The sequence below is a fragment of the Manihot esculenta genome, chromosome 7 (genome assembly GCF_001659605.2).
Source record: "Manihot esculenta cultivar AM560-2 chromosome 7, M.esculenta_v8, whole genome shotgun sequence".
Taxonomy (NCBI): Eukaryota; Viridiplantae; Streptophyta; class Magnoliopsida; order Malpighiales; family Euphorbiaceae; genus Manihot; species Manihot esculenta.
In genome coordinates, this window is record NC_035167.2 from 31,708,916 (window position 1) to 31,731,169 (window position 22,254).

Here is a 22,254-nt window from a genome sequence, read left to right on the forward strand (position 1 = left end):
AAAAAATAATAATATAAATAATAATTTTTAAATATATTTAATAACTAAAAAAATAATTTTATAAGTTTTCAACTATACAAATAATGTTAAAAGTGTATTTAGTCAAATATTAAGAAATAAAATTTAATTAGTAAAAAGTAAAAATATAAGAAGGGATTACAACAATAAAAGTATATAATTTTTTTAATGATTAATTTTAAATTTTATTAACGTAACATGTTAACGTAGCGATTGATATAGCAATTCTAATAGTTTTTAATGGAATATGTAACGGTTAATACATTTAAAATAACTTTAAAAGTTTAAATTTTAATTAAAAAAAATATAGAGTGTAATTATAATAAAATAAAAATATAAATTCTTTTTAAGATTAACTTTTATGATTATATAATTTATTTTAATTTATTTCATATAATATAATGTTTTTAAATGTTTATGTCTCATATTCATATTCTTATATTTTCTATTTAAAAATTAACAAGTCTGATATAAGAATAATTATGTATCCATTTGTGACACGTGTGTCTGAGTCCAAACATAGCTTCTATTCCTTGAGATGAGAGCAGTGTGTTTCTGCGCGTTTGCATGCGTGATTCTTTTTTTAGTTTTCAAATTTGTGTGTTTCTTGACAGGTTATGACTAAATTCAGCTCAAGCAGAAATGTTGATTGACAGAATCATCTTCTGAGAAAACAAGACAGCAACAACACAAAGTGAAGAATATTTACAAAAACTATTACACAGATGAAGACAAGATATGAATACTAAATCATATGATATGTTATCTAGATGCCTATTTTTTCATTATTTAGAAGTGAGTCGGTAATTGAACATCGTTTAGTAACATACTCCGTAGACTAATCTTTTAAAATTTCATATCGATTATAAATAAATGTGTATAAATTTATATACCATTAAAAAATTTTATCAAAATTGTCATGATTTTAACTTTGCATCCAGTTATGGCAGTCAGTGTATCCTAACTCTAACAAAAAGAAAAAAAAAAATTTCATTGCTTATAGGTTATAGCTCCAGCTTGGTTTTGTCCTGGTTTGCCAATAGGAAGTTTGAAAACTAGAAAACTGCCAAATTGGTTTCCCTGATTTGGGTTTCATGGTTTCACGGAGTTGGCCTTTATTTTAACAAAAATGGAAGAAATTTTATGTCTCTCACATTGGTCCGTGAACTGATAGAGACAATGTGCTTGGACTTGTTAGGATTTTGACCCTAAACTAATGACCAAATGTCTCAGGAATTTGCAAATAACGCCTATCATTCAATTACGTCAATAAATCAATAAGTTTTCCTGTTTGTTTTATAGAAAATGATTTCTACGAAAATATTTGTCTCATGCTCAAGAAAATTTGTCAATAAAAAGAATATCTTTTTTGAAAATTAGAGTTATTTTTAAGAAAAATGAAAAAGAAAGTTATTTTTTAATAATTTAGATTTGAATTTCCTTTAGATCAAACCTATGGAGGATGATGATGATTCATGTGATTTCAAATAGTTTCCATTTTTTGTTTGTGAGTACTTATCTCTACTCTACCCATATTCTATGCCCTTTTTAAGACAGCAGTTCCCATGATTTTCCTCCAAGCTGTTCCCTCCATTACAGCAAGCTCTCTATTCTTGTCTCTGTCTGCTCAAACTTCTATGCTTCTATTACTCATAACCATTGAAAATATCACTATTTAAGGCTTTCTTGATTTATTGAGCATTATCTCCAATTTTCTTCTAATCCCTGTAATTATCTTCAAGCTTTATTCTCATGGCTAGCAATTCCAAAGCTGCAACAGAAGCATTGATGCCAAAGAAGCATCAGGATGCAGAAGCCAGCCCTGGAACCACAAAGAAACAGATCCAATCGCAAGCAAAAGCTGAGAAAAAGGTTCCTGTTGTTTATTACCTGTCTCAAAATGGAAAGATTGAGCATCCCCATTTTGTGGAAGTACCTCTATCTTCTCCTCAAGGACTTTATCTAAGAGGTAACTCATAGAAATTAAAAAAATTTATTTAATTCTTATATTATATGAAAACTCTTTAGTTGATTTTTCAATTTTAAAAAAATATATTATAAAAACTCGACTGGTCAGTTCCATTGATTTTAATCCTTAATACGAATGGACTAATTAATAGAATTTTTATAAATATGAAAGACTAATTAATGAGTTTTTTAAAATTATATAGACTAAATAATTAAAATTAATAAAGAGACTAATTAATAGACTTATATAAAATATTAGGAACATTTTTATGTATTTTTTAAAATTAAAAAATTAACTAATAAATTTTTTATAATATAAGAACTAAATAATAATTTTCTCGCAATTTTTCTGAGAGGGTTGCAATCTCAAGATCTCTTTAGCATCATAGTGTTCTTATAATCTTTAACCTTGTTTTCAGATGTGGTAAAGACGCTAAACCTTCTCAGAGGTCAAGGCATGGGTAGTATGTTCTCTTGGGCTTCGAAAAGGTAAACCCTCCGTTTGAAATGGATAATTTAGCAAAAATTTAATTTAATGAAATTCTTCCCTAATTTTATAAAAATTTATTTGAATTCTTTTCATTCGAGATAATGGGAAAAATAATCATTAGGCTTCAATATTGTGAGATTTTTGCTTTTTGGTCTTCATTTTCTGAGCAATTAAGGTATGCTTGTAATGTAATCTTGATCAATTATGCGTTCAGGAGCTACAAGAACATTTTTTTATGGCAAGACTTGTTAGATGATGACTTAATATACCCTTGTCAAGGCCAAGATTACATTCTCAAAGGATCACTACTCTTAGAAACTTCTCTAAGTTTTCGATCCAACGACTCGATATCATCATCAACCTCGAGACGTTCCTCGGAGATGAACTCCTCTAGCATTGAGGACTCTAATTCTCCGGTCAGTAGAAGGAAAAAACATTCATGTTCAGTTGATGTCAATGATGAACACAGAATTTACAAGGCCAAAACCTCAGGAGAACTTACCAGAAATGGCTCTAATGTGTCAACACAAACTGATGATAATCAAATAATAGAAATGGAAGCTGAAGGACTGAGTACAAAGTCTAGTTCGAAAGCTTCTGGGAACTTGGAAAGTTCTGCAGAGGCTTATAGGTCAAGAAAAATTAGAAACCAGAAAGTTGGGAGAGATCATGACAATCTGAAAATGAACGAAAGGAAGCTTGTGATGAAGTTGATTGGATGTGGATGTGGATCAAAGAGGTTCAAAGATTTTCAGCAGATGGAAAACAAGTATTGCTGATGAACAAGACTCAAAAGTTTTTGAGCATGCTGAGTGAAGTTTTTAAAATTTATCTAACCTTGAAAATAAGCCTTAAATGTTGTGATGTGATACTTGATTCTTCGTATACGTGTACCGGAAAAATATAAAAAAGTACCCGTAATTTCATAAATTTTCAATTTTAGAATACATAATTTATTTCGAGATTTATAATTTAATTTTATAAAAAAATAAAATTAATCTTAACATTCCTATACATATATCTTGTTTTTTTTTAAATAGAGATCGAAGGAATAGAATATAAAATCTCTCAAATTTATTCGGATGCAAAATAGAGATCGAAGGAATAGAATATAAAATCTCTCAAATTTATTCGGACACACTTACCACCAGATTAAAACAGTAAATGACGTATACATATATCTTCTCATTTTCATACCTTTATTAATCATTTTACTTTTATTTATATATTTATAAAAGTTAATTTTTTTAATTTTTTTTATTTAAATTAGCCCATATTTCTATTGGAAACTCAATTTAACTAAAAAATTAAAATTTCTTGATTTAGCCTAAGTATAATTCTTTAGGTTAAATTGAATTTAAATTAAGATTTTTGAATTTATGTAGATAAAAAATTGAAAAAATGAGTAAATTAAACTTCTTCCATGGTTAAATTAAGTATTATGGCTCATGTATAATTGTATATATTATAAAAAAATACATAAAAAAATAAAATAAAATTTCCGACTGGTTTATTAAAATGGGTGCTGTATTATTCTCGGTCAAGATCCAAACCCAACACCGGATCCGGATCCGGATCCGGATCATTTACTGCAATCGTAGAAAACTGATGGACCGTAGCCGGACGGAGGGAATATATCCCCCACAATCCTTCAGGCACAGAAGCATACATTTTAATCTTCTATTCAAAAACTAATCACCTGGAAAATCTATAGGGTTATGGAAGCGAAGCAACTACTCAAGGACAAGAAGTTCTGGTTTGCTTCTTTCATCATTGCCTGGGCTGCTGCTCTACAGGTAACCTATAGATTAACTGATCAAGCTCAGTTTCATAGATTGGAACTTTAGATATTCTATGTGTTCTATTAGCTTCCATGATAATCTTTTTTTGATATTTTCTTTCATCTTCCTTTGGGTTTTGAAGGGGCATATGATGTGGTTACAGAGACAGGACTCCTTCAAGCAGAAGTTTGCGACTCTGAACAACCAAGGCGATGATGATAGTGAAAACAATTCCCGAGAGTGACCCACGTAAGCTTCACGGTTCAAAACTTTGGCAAAGGAGTGAAATCCGAAATTGTACTAGTGAAGAAACTAATTCAGAATTCAGACCTCTGTATGTAAATAAAATGCAATTCTTGAATTTCAAATTATTGTTGAAACTTGCTTGAACATGAATAACTATTTTGATTCATAATGGTATCTGTTTTTGCATTAATACTTTTTGGCTTGATAATCTGACTGTTAAAGGAAACCGATATTATATGTTGAGTACTTCATTTTAATTCTGCATATGTAATATGTGCTGTTTGGATCAATAAGCTACTGTGGAAGAATAATATATCAGTTGCTGAAGGTGGGGAAAATGGTTGAGAAGATGTGATGCTGAAGGTGGTTAGTTTGTTTGATTTCCTGTTAAGAGCATGTGTAGTTAATTTGTTGGGTGATTAGCTAATTGAGAATTCTCTTTTAATAGCTGATCTGTAAACGTGTTTGTTTTTTTGAACAATTGTAATAATAAAATTCCATTGCTCTCACTTTCTTCCTCTCCTTCTTCCTTCCCTATCCTTCTTCTTGCTCTACTGGAACCCATTTCTCTTTAACATCCTATAATCTGATTTCTTGAAAAATCAGTTCCAATGGATTCGTATCAGAACAGTACAGTCGTAGGGACTGCCTCCGCATTCTTTCTTGTTTTCTCTGTTCCCTCTGTTCCTCTCTTTCTTTCTCTTCTTTCCTCTTGTCCTCGTAATCTGTTCTTTTCACTCCTTACTTTTCTCTACTTTCTTTTTCATTTCGTTCTCCATTCATTCTCTTCAATATCTTGATTGCACTCCTTTTCTAAATTCTACTTCTTATCTGCTATAAGAAAGTATGGAGGATGATGTAAGATACATGAATCTTGAGAAACTTAAAAATCTCAGCATCTAAAGTCAATCCTATGATGATGATGTGAAGAACCAAAGAGTTTTTAGAAGGAATTAAGAAGTCACTGAGCCATGGATTATGGTTCTCTTTCAATCATAAAAACTTTTCATAATTGATGAGAGAAGCGATAAAGTTCCTTTCATGTGTCAATAAATGTATGTACTTGGACATAGTTGTGACAGAGCACAATTGTTGCTTACCCTTACCCTTATAGATAGTATTGAAGATAATGATAACCTGCAGATCCAAGATAAGTTTATGGGGATTGCACTTGGTGTTATTGTGACAAGGAAGAAAAAGAAGACATGCAGATGTTGAGTGGTTGAATTTTTTTTATTTCAGAGAAATTCTGTGGATTTGAGGATTGTAGCTTGCAATTGAACTAGTTGGAGCTCTATTTAGTGGATTTGGTGAGCTTTTGGCCTGTAGCAATCTGCTAAAAAATATCGAACAAGAAGTCGGGTTATTTGTTTAATTCCTAATTTGGCCAATAAATCAGAAATTGAATAAAAGTTGAAAGTTGATACAACTTTGTGCTGCTGATATTGTTGATTGGGTTTTAGAGATATCATTTGAGGTTTTGTGAAGGAATAGTGGAGTACCAACATGTTGCAATTCAGGCTGATCACCTGAAGGAAAAAGAAGAATTGGATAAAATTGAGGAATCATACTTTGAAAAGGCTGACCTCATGGAATTTTGAATCAGGAGGGTGTTACAATTCTGTTGACAACTAAGAATTTACTAGTGAATTTAGCATTGAACCCACCAGCCATTGCAAATTCAAAATGGAAAGAGGATGAAGAAGTTGATGCAGATTAATTAAGGATTTGATCCACACAATGATTCTAAGTCCTATATCAGATAATAGAATTTTGAGAAACACTTTCTTGAAGAAATTATTTTTATGCTAATGCTGCTAGTGCCTTAAAGCAAAAATGGGAAGATTTGTGAAAAAATTGAAGTTTATCTTTGCAATTGCCTGGCGTTATTGCAGTTGTCTAAACTTGATAACTATCACATCCAACGAGAAATAAGAAAGCCTCCAAAGGAGACCTCTTGCACTCATAGAACAGGATGGTTCTTGCAGCTTGCACATGATAGCTGAGACTTCACGTGATTGTGAGATTCTTACGTTATACCCAAAATGTGGTATAGACGTGTAGTTCAATTTCTAAAAGATGCTTTGAAGATTTTAAAAACTCAAAGTGGGCATGTGTTTATGAAGATGGCTTTAAACTGGATCAAGAGGAACAGTGGCAAACAATAAAGAGGTTTTAGATGATGAAGAAGCGAGGATCAAAACCATGTTGATGACAGTGAGGTAGATGAATTGAGGAAGATGGTCCTGAAGAGGAATTGGATAAGTATTACTGGGGAAGGAGTTGGTGTATAATGAAGAAACAAAAGGACGAAACATGGGTGTAATTAGCAAGGGACAAGAACAATAGAGAAGAATTCAATGAAAAATGGAGAATTGTAGGAGATTGTTTGCTGATGCTCTAGTGGGAACCTGGTGTTATTAATATGGGGTGTTTGATAATAATGTTAAAAAAGAGGTAGAACAATCGTTGCCCCAGTATGGGGTGCAGTATGTCTTGTGCATGGCTTGTGTCTGTGGTGATGCAGCCTGAGAGAGGGGATGCCATGCCATATGAAGAAGTGGTTCGAGCTTGTTTTCCGATTTTCTTCAAAGAGGACAAGGAAGCATTTGAAGGGAAGGTATTGAAACATTGCTGTTTGGATTAAGAAGCTAGCTAATTGTATAAGAATATCAGTTGTAGAAGCAGGAAACTGGTTGAGAATCTGTTTTGATCTTAGTTTGTTAGGCTTTCTGTTAAAGCATGTGTAGTAAATTGGCTGGATGATTAGCTAGTTGAGTAGTCTCTATCAACAGCTTATCTGCTGCGATGATTGTATGCTGAACAACTGTATTATTAAATTCCTCTATTCTCTCTTTCTTCCTCACCTTCTTCCTTCTTCCTTCTTACCCTTCGTGCTCTACAGTTTTGAGGAACCCAATTTATCTGTAACTACCTACAGTCTGACCTCTTGAGAATTAGTTCCCATCAACATGTGATTTTTTTCTGAATGCGTAGGGAATCTCTCCTTTCAGAGGAAGGGAAAATATGAATTAGTGAAACAATACTAAGTGTGTTGAAAGAAGAGGTAAAAATAGATGACCCTTCTTGAAGAGCAAAGTAGTTGAGTTTGTGAATCAATTATATTCTATGTTTGTATATGTTTTGATGCTTCGTTCATGTTTTAGGATGCTTTAGTAGTTTATCAACCGTTGAAGGCAAGTACATGGGCCAGTTCTGAGTGCTGCTGCTGCCCTAGAACATGGATGGATCGGAGCATTCAATAATGTCCTTATAGATATAAGGTTGGCATTCCTTCCTGAGATAAAGCTGTTGATTTTATTCTGTAAGATTTGGGATGCCAAACTTTGCAATGAACTCTGCTGTCTGAAATCTAAAATGGAAGTTGGATTTAATAGGACAAATTTTTTCAGTCAGAGACTTAGTTGTAAACTTGGAATACGAATCTGTGGATTTATGTAATGGAGTATCATTTTGAATTTCTGTGGATAGCACATTATCAAACGTAGAAACCTAAGCATGCAACAAAATTGGTACTATTGATCATTGACTGTTGACTATAATTCTTGTGCCACAAAAACATGTTACATGAGATTATTGATTACTTCAGGCCCTAGACTTGTACTTGTAATCCGATGTTTTTCGTTGAGAAAAATGCATGTTAGGTATGGGTATCAAAGAGAGAATTTGCAATAGTTTCTTGCATTCTTGCATCTTAATATTTGGGAGACAAAAGCTGAGTTAAAAGTCATGTTTGACATGAAAATAACAGCCAAGCATGAAGAGATTGTTCTCACAGTAGGAACTCCACCATGTAAAATATTATTAGATGTCATCTTCTGTAAAAGCTATCCAGAGTTTGGAGTTAATTTGGCTGGTTGGAGAGTTGGTGCTAAGGACTCAGGAAGTTCTTAAATTCATTTGAAAGATTTCTTTCTGCAACTTCTTGTGCAGTGATGAAGATTTGTTGATAATGCTGAGACCCAAAGCAGATTTTGAAGTTTTGATTGATGTCTTTTGGATGTTTCCCTTCAAATCCTTACTTTCATCATAACATACAAAACCCAAAGCTTTTGACTATGGTTATTAGGATTTGGTAGCCTATCTTTTATTATATTATTATTATTTTTTGCTATAATTATGACGTGTATTAGTTCATAATCAACGTATACATTGGTTTCTGAAGAACCGACCAAAAAGAAAAGGAGGCTGCCCAAGAAATTTTGTAGTTGTACAAATCAAACGTTTGCTGACAAAAGTAGGGCAAGAAATTTCTTGAGGAAACGCCATGGCATGGCCTCCAAAGAAAAACTAGCTAAAGATAAAGTCATTCGACCATTGACTTGAGAGTCTATCATGGGAAATTGAGAAAATTTATATTATTGCTAACCTACCTTTGCTACTTTCTTTGATTTCTTTTTTTTTTTTTATTCCAGCTTTTCTTTCTTCTACTCTTGTACGGTCATATTTCATTTTCTGCCAGTTTCAATAATTGCTATTTTAACTCATCTAAGTCTTTCAATCGTAAAAATTGATTAAAGTATTGAGTTTCAATATTTTATTGATTTATTTAAAATATCTTCATTTACTGTAAATTTGGTTATGGTTCAATCAATTTGTAAACTGGATCAAAATCATAACTCTGATTTTAAAACCAGATCAAAATCATTAAAATTGATTTTAAACTGTTATAAATCGAATCGGTTCATTTTATAAATCAAATCGATTCCGTTGTTAATGCTGGAAATAGAAAAAAATTATCGGTGCAACTCATTTATTGCATTGTCATTGTACATCTTTTCTTTCATATGAAAAGATAATAATTAATTGCTCCTTTTAATTTCTCTTTGTCCTTTTTCTTTTTCAATTTCTCTATTATGGAAAATCATTATTATACATAAAAATTATTTTATCATTAAATTTATTAAATTTAAATCACACTTTACTTATTTTAAAAATTAACTAAAAAAAATATTTAAAATTTTTATCCCAAATCAACATAAAATTTAATAAATTTTTCTCTTCAAAGTCAAACTAATAATTTTTCAACTTTTGTAACAAATATTTTAAACTGTCTAATTAGTTAATTACGTGCAGAGTTTATTTCATTGAACATTTTAATTAAGTAGTTGAAAAAAAATAATAAACACATCATCAACTTTAAAAATTGCATTTAAATAAAAAAAGTTACTAAATTTTTACAGTTATAAAAAATTTATTAATTAAAATTTTAATTTTAAAAAATACAGTAGAATATTTTTGATGTTTTAAAAAATTTATTAATTAATTTTTTCATATTTCTAAGAGAGATTAACGAATAGACTTTTTAAAATATTAAAAATGTTTTAATATATTTTTTAAAAATTAATAGATTAATTAATAAATTTTTTTATAAATTAAATAATAATTTTTTTAATAAAAAATTGTGTTTATGTAATAATTTAAAAGCTATTTTCTAATTAGAGATTGGCAGCAATTAATTCTTAAGGGGTTAGTGACAAAAAGAAGAAAAAAAAAAAAAACTTTAGTTGAATTTGTAAGTATAAACAGAATGTTTTTTTTTTCTTAATCTACTTTAACTGAATTTAAATTCAAGACTTTTCAATCTTGCAGACGAATCCATTATTAATAAGTTAAAATTTATTAATCTTCTAGTCATATTTGAAAGATAGTACACCAAAACTCTTATTTTATCATCTAATACGATATCCGTTCTATAATAATTTTTATTTTTTATAGACTTTTATTAATTTTTAAATCATTTAATATTATATGAAAAATAACTATTTAAAAGAATTTAGATAAATTATTATAAATTTTTTAAAAAATAATATTATTTAATACAATTTTGGTCATCATTTTTTATAAAAATCACATGGTGGTGACTAATTAAAAGATGACCTTCTAGATTTTGTTTAATTTAATTATTATGAATGATTTGCAGTTTGGTGGCTGCTGCTCATTTTAAATAATAATTAATCGCAATCCCAGATGATCATTAAATTTTTTTTTTTAAATGATTTTTTTTTTTTAGTTAGTCTCAAATATTGATGCTTCCATATTTGACTTGGTGATTCTAGAAGACAGGTTTTGTTTAATAGTTGGATTCAAGGACAGATTCAGCAATTGAAAAATGAAAATCTACACATAAAACCATTTGTAAATTTTATGAAAATAAGTTTTTTTTTTATCTCTTTTAAATTAGTAATAGTTTTTTATTAAATTTTAATATACCCATATTTAATATATATTAAAAATAATTTTTTTAATTTTGTAAGTATTTTAATAAAAATAATATAAAATATATATTTTTTTAACTATATTTTTTAATTCTTATAAAAAAATAAAAATTATATACGATTTCAATTTATTCAATTCGATTCGATTTAAAATTAAATCGACCAAATACTCTCCTCTAATAGTGTTGATGTCATGATGAGATAAAACAGCCCGAATTGCTATGGGGAAATTGGGAATGTTGTGGCTTTGTTTTATCCTTGTTGTTGATGCACTCTCCTTGCCATTTTGGAGATTTTCTTTACGCTTCTGTATTTTTCTCCGGTGTTGGTTTCTTGCGTTTTGCAAGATGCACTCTAGAGGATGCTTTGTGATTCTTCGGCGTTGCATGCTTGATTCCGATGAGTTTGTGGCGGAGATGGCAATGAAAGCGCTAGAGAAGCATGTTTACTTAGCTATAGTTTGGAATGTGCTGGATTTGATTGGTTTGAATTGATGTGAATTTTTATTTTTTGGGTTAAATCGATTTGTAATTTATTGTATTATTTAATTAAATAATAAAATAAAAAAGATTAAAATTATAGCTAATAAATTAATTTATAAGTTGGACGAAACCTTCTCTATCGGATTTGAAATTGAATACGTGGGGAAATAAATGGGCACGCCAAGTACGGACTAAGACAAACGACTAGAAAGAAAGAAGGAAAGAAAGATGCATGGCGTCGTGATAGTGGAGCGAGTAACACGGCGAGTACTGCGGCAGAACATCCACACTTGCATTGTTTACATTGCTTGTAGTAATGGGCAACTACTAAGCAAAATTCTGCATTGAGACGTCACCACTTGAGAGTAGTTTATGTATGCGAATATGCCAACCGCATATTTAAATTGGTGTCCATAACTGTCGGATTTTTATTATTCGAACTAAGTTGAGTTTTAAAAAAAAGAGTAGACTCAAAATTCAATAGAATTCACTAAATAAATAAACAAACTTATCAACTCGTAATTCAGTCCGTGGCTGAAATAAGTCGGACTGATCCAAGATTTAAATTCATCCGATGAGAGCCTAGTAAGTAATATGATAGAGAGTAGGAGAACAGACCCGATTACATCCTAATCTTATCAACATGTGCATCAGAAAAAAATTAAATGACTGTTTGACGAGTATGAACCAATAAATACATCCGTCTATATGTATGGATCTATGTGATAAAAATAGATTATGAACCAATAAATACGTCCGTCTATATATATGGATCTGTGTAATAAAAATAGATGATATTGTAATACAAACAGTTATTTATATTTTAAATTAACACGTGAGTAAATTTGTCAAGTATATGTGTGTATGCATGCTGCTCATATCGTAATTCTCATATAAATAATCGTATGAACACATCTTGATATTTTCATGGTAGGCAGGCACTGACTCACCACACGTGTAAATGTCTATGCAAAGATAAAATTCATGTTTGAATATTAATGGGTAGATAAGACTTTAATTTGATAGTAATTATTAATTTTTTTTTTTCGCTATGAATTATTATTCTTTAAATCAATGTGTACAATTCCATTAGAGATAAGTACGTTTTGCGTGTAACCCATCTGTATAATAATTTTCTACAAAGGGAAAAAGGAAAAAAAAAAGAATTGGGTTCACATTTAATATCTTGCTTATGTGTATTGCTTTATGTATTTCTATAATTTATTTGAATATTTTGTTTAAATTGTAAATCTCCCCACAAGTGTTTGAATTTTAACATTTTTTACTAAGCAAATTCTGTATTATTATTCAAAGATTTAAATAAGCTCTCATTTAATATAATATTACTTTTTAATAATAAAATTTTTTTATAATAAAATTTTATTTTCATAATTTTAAAAATTATTTATTATATTTCTATATATTTTTTAGAAATTTTTATGATAGTTAAAAATACTAAATTTTTTATGTTTTAAATTATAAAAAATAATATTTTATTATTAAAAAATATTATATTAAATTAAAACCTATTTGACTCTTAATAAAAGTATAGAGACTTAATTCGTTTAAAATTTTAAATTTAATTTATTTGACCTGATAAAAACTTAATTTAACTTATTTTCATTTATTTTTAACCACATTATCTTGTATGTCATATTATTTTTTCCTTTTTTTATTGAATTTGTATATTAAATAATTTATTTATAAATGCAAATATCTTAATTATTATTTTTTTATAATTTTAAATTATTATTATATTTTAAATTATAAATTATAATAAATATTATATAATACAGTAATCACCCTAGCTAAGTTATAACTTGTCATTTAGAGATAGGATCACATGACAAGTCTCATACGTGAAAAAGAAAATTTGAACACCGCAAACCTTAACTTTTCATTAAAATTCACTCTCTCAACTATAAAGCAAGGTGTCACATAAAATTATGATTAAATAAAACAATTCAACAGATTTTCATTCCGACTATAGTAAGTTTTCTATCTACTAATCGGTACTGGTCGAACTTTCATGAGATTTATAATCAACTCCACTTTTTACATTATAAAAACTGATAAATACAGAGATTAAGTACATATTTTTATACGACTACTCTTGAATTCAAAACCTTTCATTACACTCTGATGATCTGAAATCCAGAAAATAGAGTTTTACAAGGGTTCTGTAGGTTTGAAAAAACTTAGAATAAAAGGGGAGTTACAAGGGTTCTGCAGGCTTGAAAAAACTTAGACTGAGAGGAGAGTGTTTCTCCCCTTTTATTCTTTTTCTTTGCCTGCCAGGGACGTGTCATGGCCTTACTTCCATTTGACCACCTGTCTCTTCCATACCGATACGGACGTATGAGAGTATCAGGTCTCTGTTCCATGCGTAACGGCCATTTAATTTTCCTCTGGCACGCATGCGGATGGACCCACCAAGCGGATGGGCTGGCCACCTTCCTTCTTCCGAGTTGGGCTGAAAAATGAGATTAAGGCTGAATCCAGAGGAGATCTGATAATTGGGCCGAAAAGGCCAGGCCGGCTTGATTGAGAAATCTAAGTGGAGTTTAGTCTTAAGGCTGAGCGGGCTGGACCTGATTCGAGCGGGCTGGACCTGATTCATGCGGGAGACTTGAGGGCCTCCAAGTAATGGGCTGTCGTCATGAGCCTGACCCTAAATCGGGATGGAGAAATCCAGCGGTTATTACACTCGTCATCATTTTATTTAATTTACTAACTTGAGTATCAGAATAGCTGTTATAGATATTAATCACCTCACTTTTTTTTTTATTTATAAATAGATTCACCGATCAATTTCTAACTATTTTTTCTCTAAAATGTAAAGAAAAAATTTGCACTATTCAAGATGCTTATATTAGCTTGGAAAAAAAAAGTATGTGAATGATTCTATCGGATAATGAAAAACTAGACATATTCTTCAAATTCAATTTGGATTATATTTAACAACAAAATCAAATATGACATCAATTAATTTTAAATTTTAGCAATTAGGAGAAGTCGAGCAAGTGGAAGGAGACTTGACCAACAAAAAATATATATAGTATTATGCACGTTAATCTTATATTCGACATTGGTGGGAAAAAATCAACCCAAAAGCCATGCAAGAATTTAAAAAACAATTCTGTTGGAGAAGAATATTCAAACTGAAAAAATTGTTCCAATTGAATTAATTTAAAAATTCAGTTCAATATTTTATTTATTTTGATTCAATTTGATTTTTAATTTAAAATTTTCAATTATTTTAATTCAGTTCAATTTTAATCAGAAAAATTAAATCAAATCGATTAGTATAATAATATATTATTTTTAATAATATAAAGAGATTATATCATAATTAAAATTAAAATATTTTGATTAAATTTTAAAATATTAAAAATAAAATATAAAAATAAAAAATTTATTAAAAAGATGAAACTGAATGATTCATTTTTTTTGTCCAAAATCAATTTGATTCGTTTTCACAAATATTAAAATTTTAATTTTTTAATTCAATTCAATTTTAAACAGAAGAAATCGAATACCCACTCGTAAAATACATAAACTCAATCAATTAAAAATTATCGATATATTTTTATAAATATAATCTACTATAATTTTAATATACATAATTTTTTTTAATTAATTATAAGTATATATTCAAATGCGTCTAAATCTTTGCTCTTCAAACTAATTCCCCTAAACCTACCTATTAGAAAGAAATAAAAAAAGTCATTCAACACCATTAATCATGTTGAACCTAACATGTTCATGCATATTTATTGTATTGATAGAATTCCTCTTCTTCATATTGCCTTTCTCATAAATTCAAGATACAAGAAAATATTAAATTTTATTAAATATTAAAAAATATTATAAATATTTATTTAGAAAAATTATAATTAATGAGAGATTATTTTAAAAATAAAATAAATTATTTTAAACATTACTATGATAATGATGAGAATAATGACGGCTTCAATGGGTTGCTGATTGATGATTGCGACATTAACTTGTTTTCATTTACTCCCCAACAAAGTCAATACTTCTACTTATTTATCCTTATTTGCTAAGTTTATTCATTATTTAATTACTATTTTATTTAAAATAAAAAAAATTAATTTTATTTTTTAAAAATATAAATTTTACATGATTTATTAAAAATTTATTTAATTTAATTCAAATAAGGAGTAAATAAATTAAATAATTTTATTATATACCAAAAAGAAATTATTTATTTATTTATTTTAGGTTTTTTAAAAATTAAATTAAAGTAATTTTGTTAATATAGTAATTTATTTTGATGGTTAAATATAAATACTATGTGCATGGTATTAGCAAAACGGGTAGTTATAGCAGTTACCAGGAGTAGGTTGGTGAAGAAATTGTTACATAACGTGGAAAAAGAGTTTCAAAATTATTCTAAGTGACTCACTCAATCAATCAAGCTAAACTCGATCCTTTTACTTATCAATTTTATATTAAGATATCTTTTGATTTTTAAGACTTATCGTTTATTTATTGACAGATTTAATATTTAATTCATAAGTATTTATCATTACCAAGTCAGTTTATACATTTTTAGAAATCTATTAAAACGTTTTTATCTTTTATTTCCAAGAACGAAATAACCATTTCATTCTTTTTTCATTCAAAGTAGACGAGAAATAAAAAAAAAATTTTCAAAATTCAATTTCGCCCTCAAATAAAATTTTTTATTTAATTTTTAGATATTATCATTATTAATATGTCAATTTCTATATTTTCAGAAATCTATTAAAATAATCTTTTTTTTTTGAATTTATTAAAAAGTTTTTATCTTTTTTTCAGATTTATTCAAACGTTCATATCATTTTTTACTGTCAACGAAATAATCTCTTCTCCTCCTCTATTAAAAAAAAGAAGAAAAAGGTAAAAAAAAGAAGAAAAAGGAAAAAAAAAAAAGAAGAAGAAGATGATAAAGATGATGATGAAGAAAAAATAAGAAAAAAAGAATAAGAAGAAGAAGAGGAAGAATCGCCTCTTCCCCTCCTCCTTCCTCCTTAAATAAGAAAAAGAAAAAAAAAAGAATCGAAAAAGAAGAAAAGGAAGAATCCAAGAAGGGAAGGAGAAAGAGGAGGAGGAGGAAAAGAGGGAGGGTAATTTAGGCTTTTATTATATTTTTAATGGCAGAAATAAATGGAAGTACTATTTCGTTAAGAGAGAAAAAAAATAAGAATGTTTTAATAGGTTTCTAAAAATAAAAGGACTGACTTATTAATAATGGCAATACTTAGAGACTAAATTATAAATCTCCCTTAATTATTTTAGTGTTTACATCTTTCTCTAAAAATAAAAAGACTGACTTGTTAATAATGGTAATACTTAAAGACTAAATTATAAATTTTCATTAATTATTTTAGCATTCTGTTTACCTTTTTCAAATCAGTCGATTAAATTATAGTTTAATTTTTAAGCATTCATTTAATTTCAGTATTTAGAAATTAAAAAAAATATTATATTTTTTTATTTTTTTTTATGTTAAGATATCATTCTCTTATATTACCCTATACTAAATTATTCTCATAATTAATAAATTTTAGTGTTTTTTTTTTTATTTTTTATGAAATACTTGCTTGGTAGGATGAACTGCAGGGCATTCAAAGATGGAAGTCATAGAGTCTAGTCTTAATTACTTCACTACTTCTAGAATTCTGACCCCAGACTTGCTTTCGTTCTTTGTATTTAGAGTGAAGCTTCAACATCAGCCCATGTTTAATATATGGCCGTCGATTAAAAAATTACTCATAAATAATTTAGTGAAGAATCTTAAATTGAAATTTATACTTCTCGTCTTGGATCATCACTTTATAAATATAGTCAATTGTTAATCTCTATTGGTGAAGGAGACTTGTCCATCCATCTAGATTCTTACTAATGCTCACCATGTGCTTGATAAATTTCTGCAATGACAATTGCACTCTGTTGAAGTACTAATAAATTTTGAATTATATTCTTATTTAAATTTTATAAAATTATTTAATTGAATTAGAGAAAACAATTTACTTCTTATAAATTAAATAAAAAATAGCCTTAATTTCACAATAAATTAAAAAAAATATTAATCAAATGCAAGATATCAACCAAACTGACAGAATTTTAATATGTTTAAAAAATTTTAACATTTTTAAGAATTTAAAGTTTTGTAACTAACTTTGCGCGTGTGTGTAAAGAATATAGGTGGCATAAGTATATTGTATTAATGATGACGTGCAGTTTACACAGCGTACTTAACTGCTACTTAAGCACGTCTCCGTCATTCTCCAATTGCCAATTTACCATCAAAACTAAAACCGTGTGATATGATCTGATTCTATTTGACGATTTTAACTATTATAGTAATAAATAGTTATTTAAATAATATCTAATTAAATGTTGTAAAAAATTATTTTTTATAAATCATTAAATAATAAATTAAAATATTATTTATTATTTTAAATATATATATATAATCGCCGAATTTCGGATATTTAAAACACGGTCTCGTATCCTTAAAAAAAATAAGATATGAGACTTGTTCCATTGCAGTCAAACCAATTTCTTGCAAGTGAGTATATAAAATGTGAAGCCACGAAGTGATGGATCAGTCGAACGGACACGATTGGTAGCTCGTGCTTTTCCACAGCACTACGGGATTGATTACGACGAGACGTTTAGTTCTATAACAAAGATAAATATTGAATGAGTGCTTATCTTTCCAACAACAAGTCAGACAGACCTTATAAAAAAATTAGGTCTAAAACCTATTAGAGTCTATTATTCGAATCTATCCACTAACGACAATTCAGACAACATTTCAACAGGTCTGGTAGAACTTGAACTCAATAAAGAGAAATCCAGCTCACTTGAGTTGATGGGTCACTGGGAAAAATAAATCTATTTATATTTATGACTTTGTTATTGCGAACGTCGAAAAAAATTAAATAATCGTTTGATAATGGAACATGAATATCGAAAGAAATTAAATAGTCACTTGACGATGGAGAGAATGAGAAGTACGTTTATACGCATAGTTCCGTGTAATAGCGACAAGTTGCATGGTTATGCGTCACTGAAAAACAAATGAAAGAAAAAAAAACGAAGAAAGCGTAAATCATTTAACCTAAACTCACTAACACATTTAAATCTAAGATCATCCTATACAATTCTATCATCTATCAAATTTCAAATAATTTTATAATATATCAAGCAAATTCACATAAACCTAAGCAATTATGTCATCTACCACTAATATATATATACTGATGCTCTTTCTTAATTAATTATAATTAATAAAAAGAATTAAATATTAAGACATAATTAAGAAAAGGATGGAGACTAGTATATGATTTAATTATTCTAGAAAAGCAAGAATTTAAATTCAGATCTCAAAATAAAATTAGTAGTATTTAGATAAGGACATTATTATTTTTATTTTTCTTCCTGCATCTGGAATATATCTAAGTTGTCATAGTTATAAAAATAAATTCAAGAATTTCCACATATATATATATAAATAATATCAAATACCTTCTCAATCACCCATAAGTCAAAACTTGATAATTATAAGAAATAAATAAATAATATATTAAGAAATCATAAACTCTTGACGTGAATAATACTTGTCACGCAAAAGAAAATAGTTTCTTGCAGAACTCAATTCCTTAAAAGCAATTTAAAAGAGTGATAAAAGGTGTTGGTAAATTTCCCATTCAAGTCTTTTATCCTATCTCTTTATTTTAAGATATTTATTTTTATAATAAAAAATTAAATTTTTATAAGAAAATAGTTGATAGAAATAGAATTAACATCAAATAGTTAAATTTCCCTAATAATTTGTTATTTTGATAGTTTTAATAATCAAAATATTATTGTATTTATTTTTAAATATTTTTTTGATTAGAATATTTTAGAAGAACAATAATAACTCCAATAAATAATAATGCCAAATGGAGGGACTTGGTTTAATTGAGAGTAACTAGCTAGCAGCCAGTACCACCTTATCCACAACTTCCAACACAAATCTAACTTCTTCGCTACTAAGTTATGTCAATGCCTTCTTATGGACGCCTTTTGCTACTTCTCTACTTCTTCCCCAATCCAATCAACTCCTCGTAATTTATTTATTTTTAGTATTTTCCTTTTTTGTATACATAATTTTCTTTTTTTTTTTTTTTGTGTGTGTTAATCGGATTTGCTACGACAATAACCTAAGAAGAATCTTCGAGAAAGACGAGAAGATACTGGGAAAGTATTCACGACCAGTCAGTTTCCAGACTCGTTAATTATCCGCGTCGGCTCAGTTCAGCTCAGGCTCAGCATCAAAGTCACGCTGACGTGTTCTTATATCTACTACAATTTTCATTTTTCACATCTTAAATATTTTATTCCCAAAAAAATCCCCAACTCTAACTTACTTGTAGACCAAGAAACAAGGGCAACAACGTCATTCCAAAATGGTCAACTATAAAAGTTCACACTTTTTAGCTCCGTCTTCCCTGCTCAGCAAGCTAACACAATAAGACCAAAACTATATAAATACCTTAACTTTCACTCCCAAACATAGTTTTTTCCTTCATTTTCTCTCCAAGAAAACTCCAACCCTTTTCATATTATAGGATTTGAAGCAAAACCCACAAATTGAAAACACAAAAAAAAGAATCAAGTTTTTAGGCCATGAAGCGAAGTTTTCATGAAGCAGAGCTTGATAGTATAACCATGGCGAATTGCTTGATGCTTCTTTCTCAAAGGAAGGAAACTGCGTTTCCTTCCTTTCAAGCTATCAAAAATACTGGCGTTATTAATTCTCCTAGTCGTGTCTTTGAGTGCAAGACATGTAACAGGCAGTTTCCTTCCTTTCAAGCCCTAGGCGGCCACCGTGCAAGCCACAAAAAGCCTAGGTTGAATGGCGGTGGTAACAGAGATGGAAGCTCAGATACTCAGTCGTCGTCTTCATCGTCTCCGGCGAAAACCAAGACCCATGAATGCTCTATTTGTGGACTAGAGTTTGCTATAGGGCAAGCCTTGGGTGGTCACATGAGGAGACATAGATCAGCTGCCTTGAATGATCAAAGCAACTTGCGAGGTCCTGATACTTTGAGTCTTGATCCAACGACAAGTCATATCGTGAAGAAATCTAGCAGTGGAAGGGCTTTGTGCTTGGATTTGAACTTGACTCCTTATGAGAATGATCTGGAATTGTTTAGGCATGGCACTAAAGCACCTCCCATGGTTATTGATTGTTTCTTGTAGATCTTCTTCATTACACGTAAATATACAATCATAGCTCTATAAGTTTTTCAATTTCTTGTCTTAATTTTTTTCTTCCTGGGATTAAAATTTTATATTATACAGTTAGATCTCTGCATATGAATTTTTATTTTTAAATTATTGTTTACTATTAGTGAAAATATATTGATTTTCATTTATTACATATTTATGACGGAAGTGTGATGTCAGTCCATAATTTTATATATTTATATTATGTGTTTACCGTCAATAAATATAAAAATTTTTATATATAAATATATATTTTTATTATAATTAAAAAGTGATGTGGAATGTTATATGTTAATCATGGTCATGCTGAGTTTTTTTTTTTATTGTTATTTTTATATTTTTAAAGAAGAATTAAGGATATACGTTAGTCATGGTCTCTTTTGCTCTCTCAAAGGTTAGGTATTTTAAGAATGAGGAATAATGGGAATGGAGATTAATGTTTCAATGTCAATTTTTCACTTGCATCTTTCTCGAGCTCCATTCACTTCCTCCACTTATTTTCCATTTGATTTACGAAAAATCTTTTTTTAAAAAATATTTTCTAATTCTTAATATTTAAAAAATTTAATCAATAAAAAATATTTTATTAATAAATAAAAAATTAAGTCATTTAAAAAAAAATACTTTCTATCTTTAAAATAAGAAGTCATTTTTCATACTTGAAAAATCTTATTCAGATATCTGTATATAAATTTTTTAATATATTTTATTTTTAAAATTAAAAATAAATTATTTTATTAAAAATATTTTTTATAAAAAATTTTTAAATATAAATTATTTTTTACAAATAAATGAATTTTTAATATTATTATAATAAAAATTTTTGTAATATAATAATTGTATTATACTCACTTATTTAAAATATAAACTTTACATATAACAGTTGATTTATCTCTTTATTATTAGGACAAAAATATTATTGTCTAATTAAATATTCGTTTCGTTTCATAATTTTTATTTATTTTATTTTTTAATATATATTAAAAAAATAATTTTTTATTAATTTTTTATTTATAGCTATATTAAAAAAATAAATTTTATTAAATATTAATATATATTTTAAGAGATTTTTTGAAAATAAAATTATAATATTCAATTTATATATTATTATAGTATAAAAAAATAGATAATAATTTTGAAATACCTAAAAAAAAGACAAAAATGATGAAAGGAGGAGAGTATTAAACGGTTTTCATCTTCCAAATTCCCTTATATGTATTAACTACTCAATTTCTTTTGAAATTAAAAGTTTCATAAAAATTTAATTCAATAAATTTTTAATTTTCAATCAGTTTAGTTATTTAGAATGAAAGATTTTAAATCTTTTCAAATTTAAAAAAAATATATTTTTTTGAATAAAAAATTATTTAAAAAATTAAAATAATACATAATGTATAAGGATTAATTTGAATTATTTTTTTAAAATAATCAATCAAAAAATGATTTATAGAATTAAGTTTCAAATAGGAAAATATATCACAAATATCCCAAAGAATGATTGGAATTAAAATTAGGTATAATTCCGTTTCCATTTTAGCAGATTTGTTGAATCATTAAATACATGACTTTCTATTTCATCAAATTCCTCTATGATTTTAAGTTGAAAATGTTTAATTTAAAACCCTTGATTATTGTCCATTAGATACAATGCATGAGGGCCAAAAAACAAAAAAATCTAGTTTGTAGTAGGTATGAAATATTTCTGTCCAAGTAAGAAATTTTTTTAGGAGAAAAAACAT

At 28.0% G+C, this 22,254-nt stretch overlaps 2 protein-coding genes and 1 long non-coding RNA gene across 5 annotated transcripts; all 3 read left to right on the forward strand.

Annotated features, from left to right (window-relative positions):
* The first annotated feature begins 1,592 nt into the window (after positions 1-1,592).
* Positions 1,593-3,652, forward strand: LOC110618393 (protein SOSEKI 5). The gene is made up of 3 exons (XM_021761514.2): positions 1,593-1,987; positions 2,406-2,475; positions 2,691-3,652. The coding sequence occupies exons 1-3, from the start codon at positions 1,771-1,773 to the stop codon at positions 3,253-3,255; spliced, it is 852 nt and encodes a 283-aa protein (XP_021617206.1). The 5' UTR covers positions 1,593-1,770; the 3' UTR covers positions 3,256-3,652.
* A 225-nt stretch (positions 3,653-3,877) lies between these two features.
* On the forward strand, positions 3,878-8,472 carry LOC110618820. 3 transcript variants are annotated; one of them, XR_002488580.2, is made up of 4 exons: positions 4,019-4,272; positions 4,400-4,591; positions 7,671-7,787; positions 8,458-8,472. It is a non-coding gene; the product is annotated as an uncharacterized LOC110618820 (long non-coding RNA). The 3 variants fall into 3 exon arrangements; XR_002488579.2 differs by lacking the exon at positions 8,458-8,472 and having other exon boundaries at positions 4,099-4,272; positions 7,671-7,986; XR_002488578.2 differs by lacking the exons at positions 7,671-7,787; positions 8,458-8,472 and having other exon boundaries at positions 3,878-4,272; positions 4,400-4,693.
* An 11,272-nt stretch (positions 8,473-19,744) lies between these two features.
* LOC110619570 (zinc finger protein ZAT12) lies at positions 19,745-20,669 on the forward strand. Its single transcript, XM_021763081.2, has one exon. The coding sequence runs from the start codon at positions 19,913-19,915 to the stop codon at positions 20,486-20,488; it is 576 nt and encodes a 191-aa protein (XP_021618773.1). The 5' UTR covers positions 19,745-19,912; the 3' UTR covers positions 20,489-20,669.
* The last annotated feature ends 1,585 nt before the right edge of the window (positions 20,670-22,254 follow it).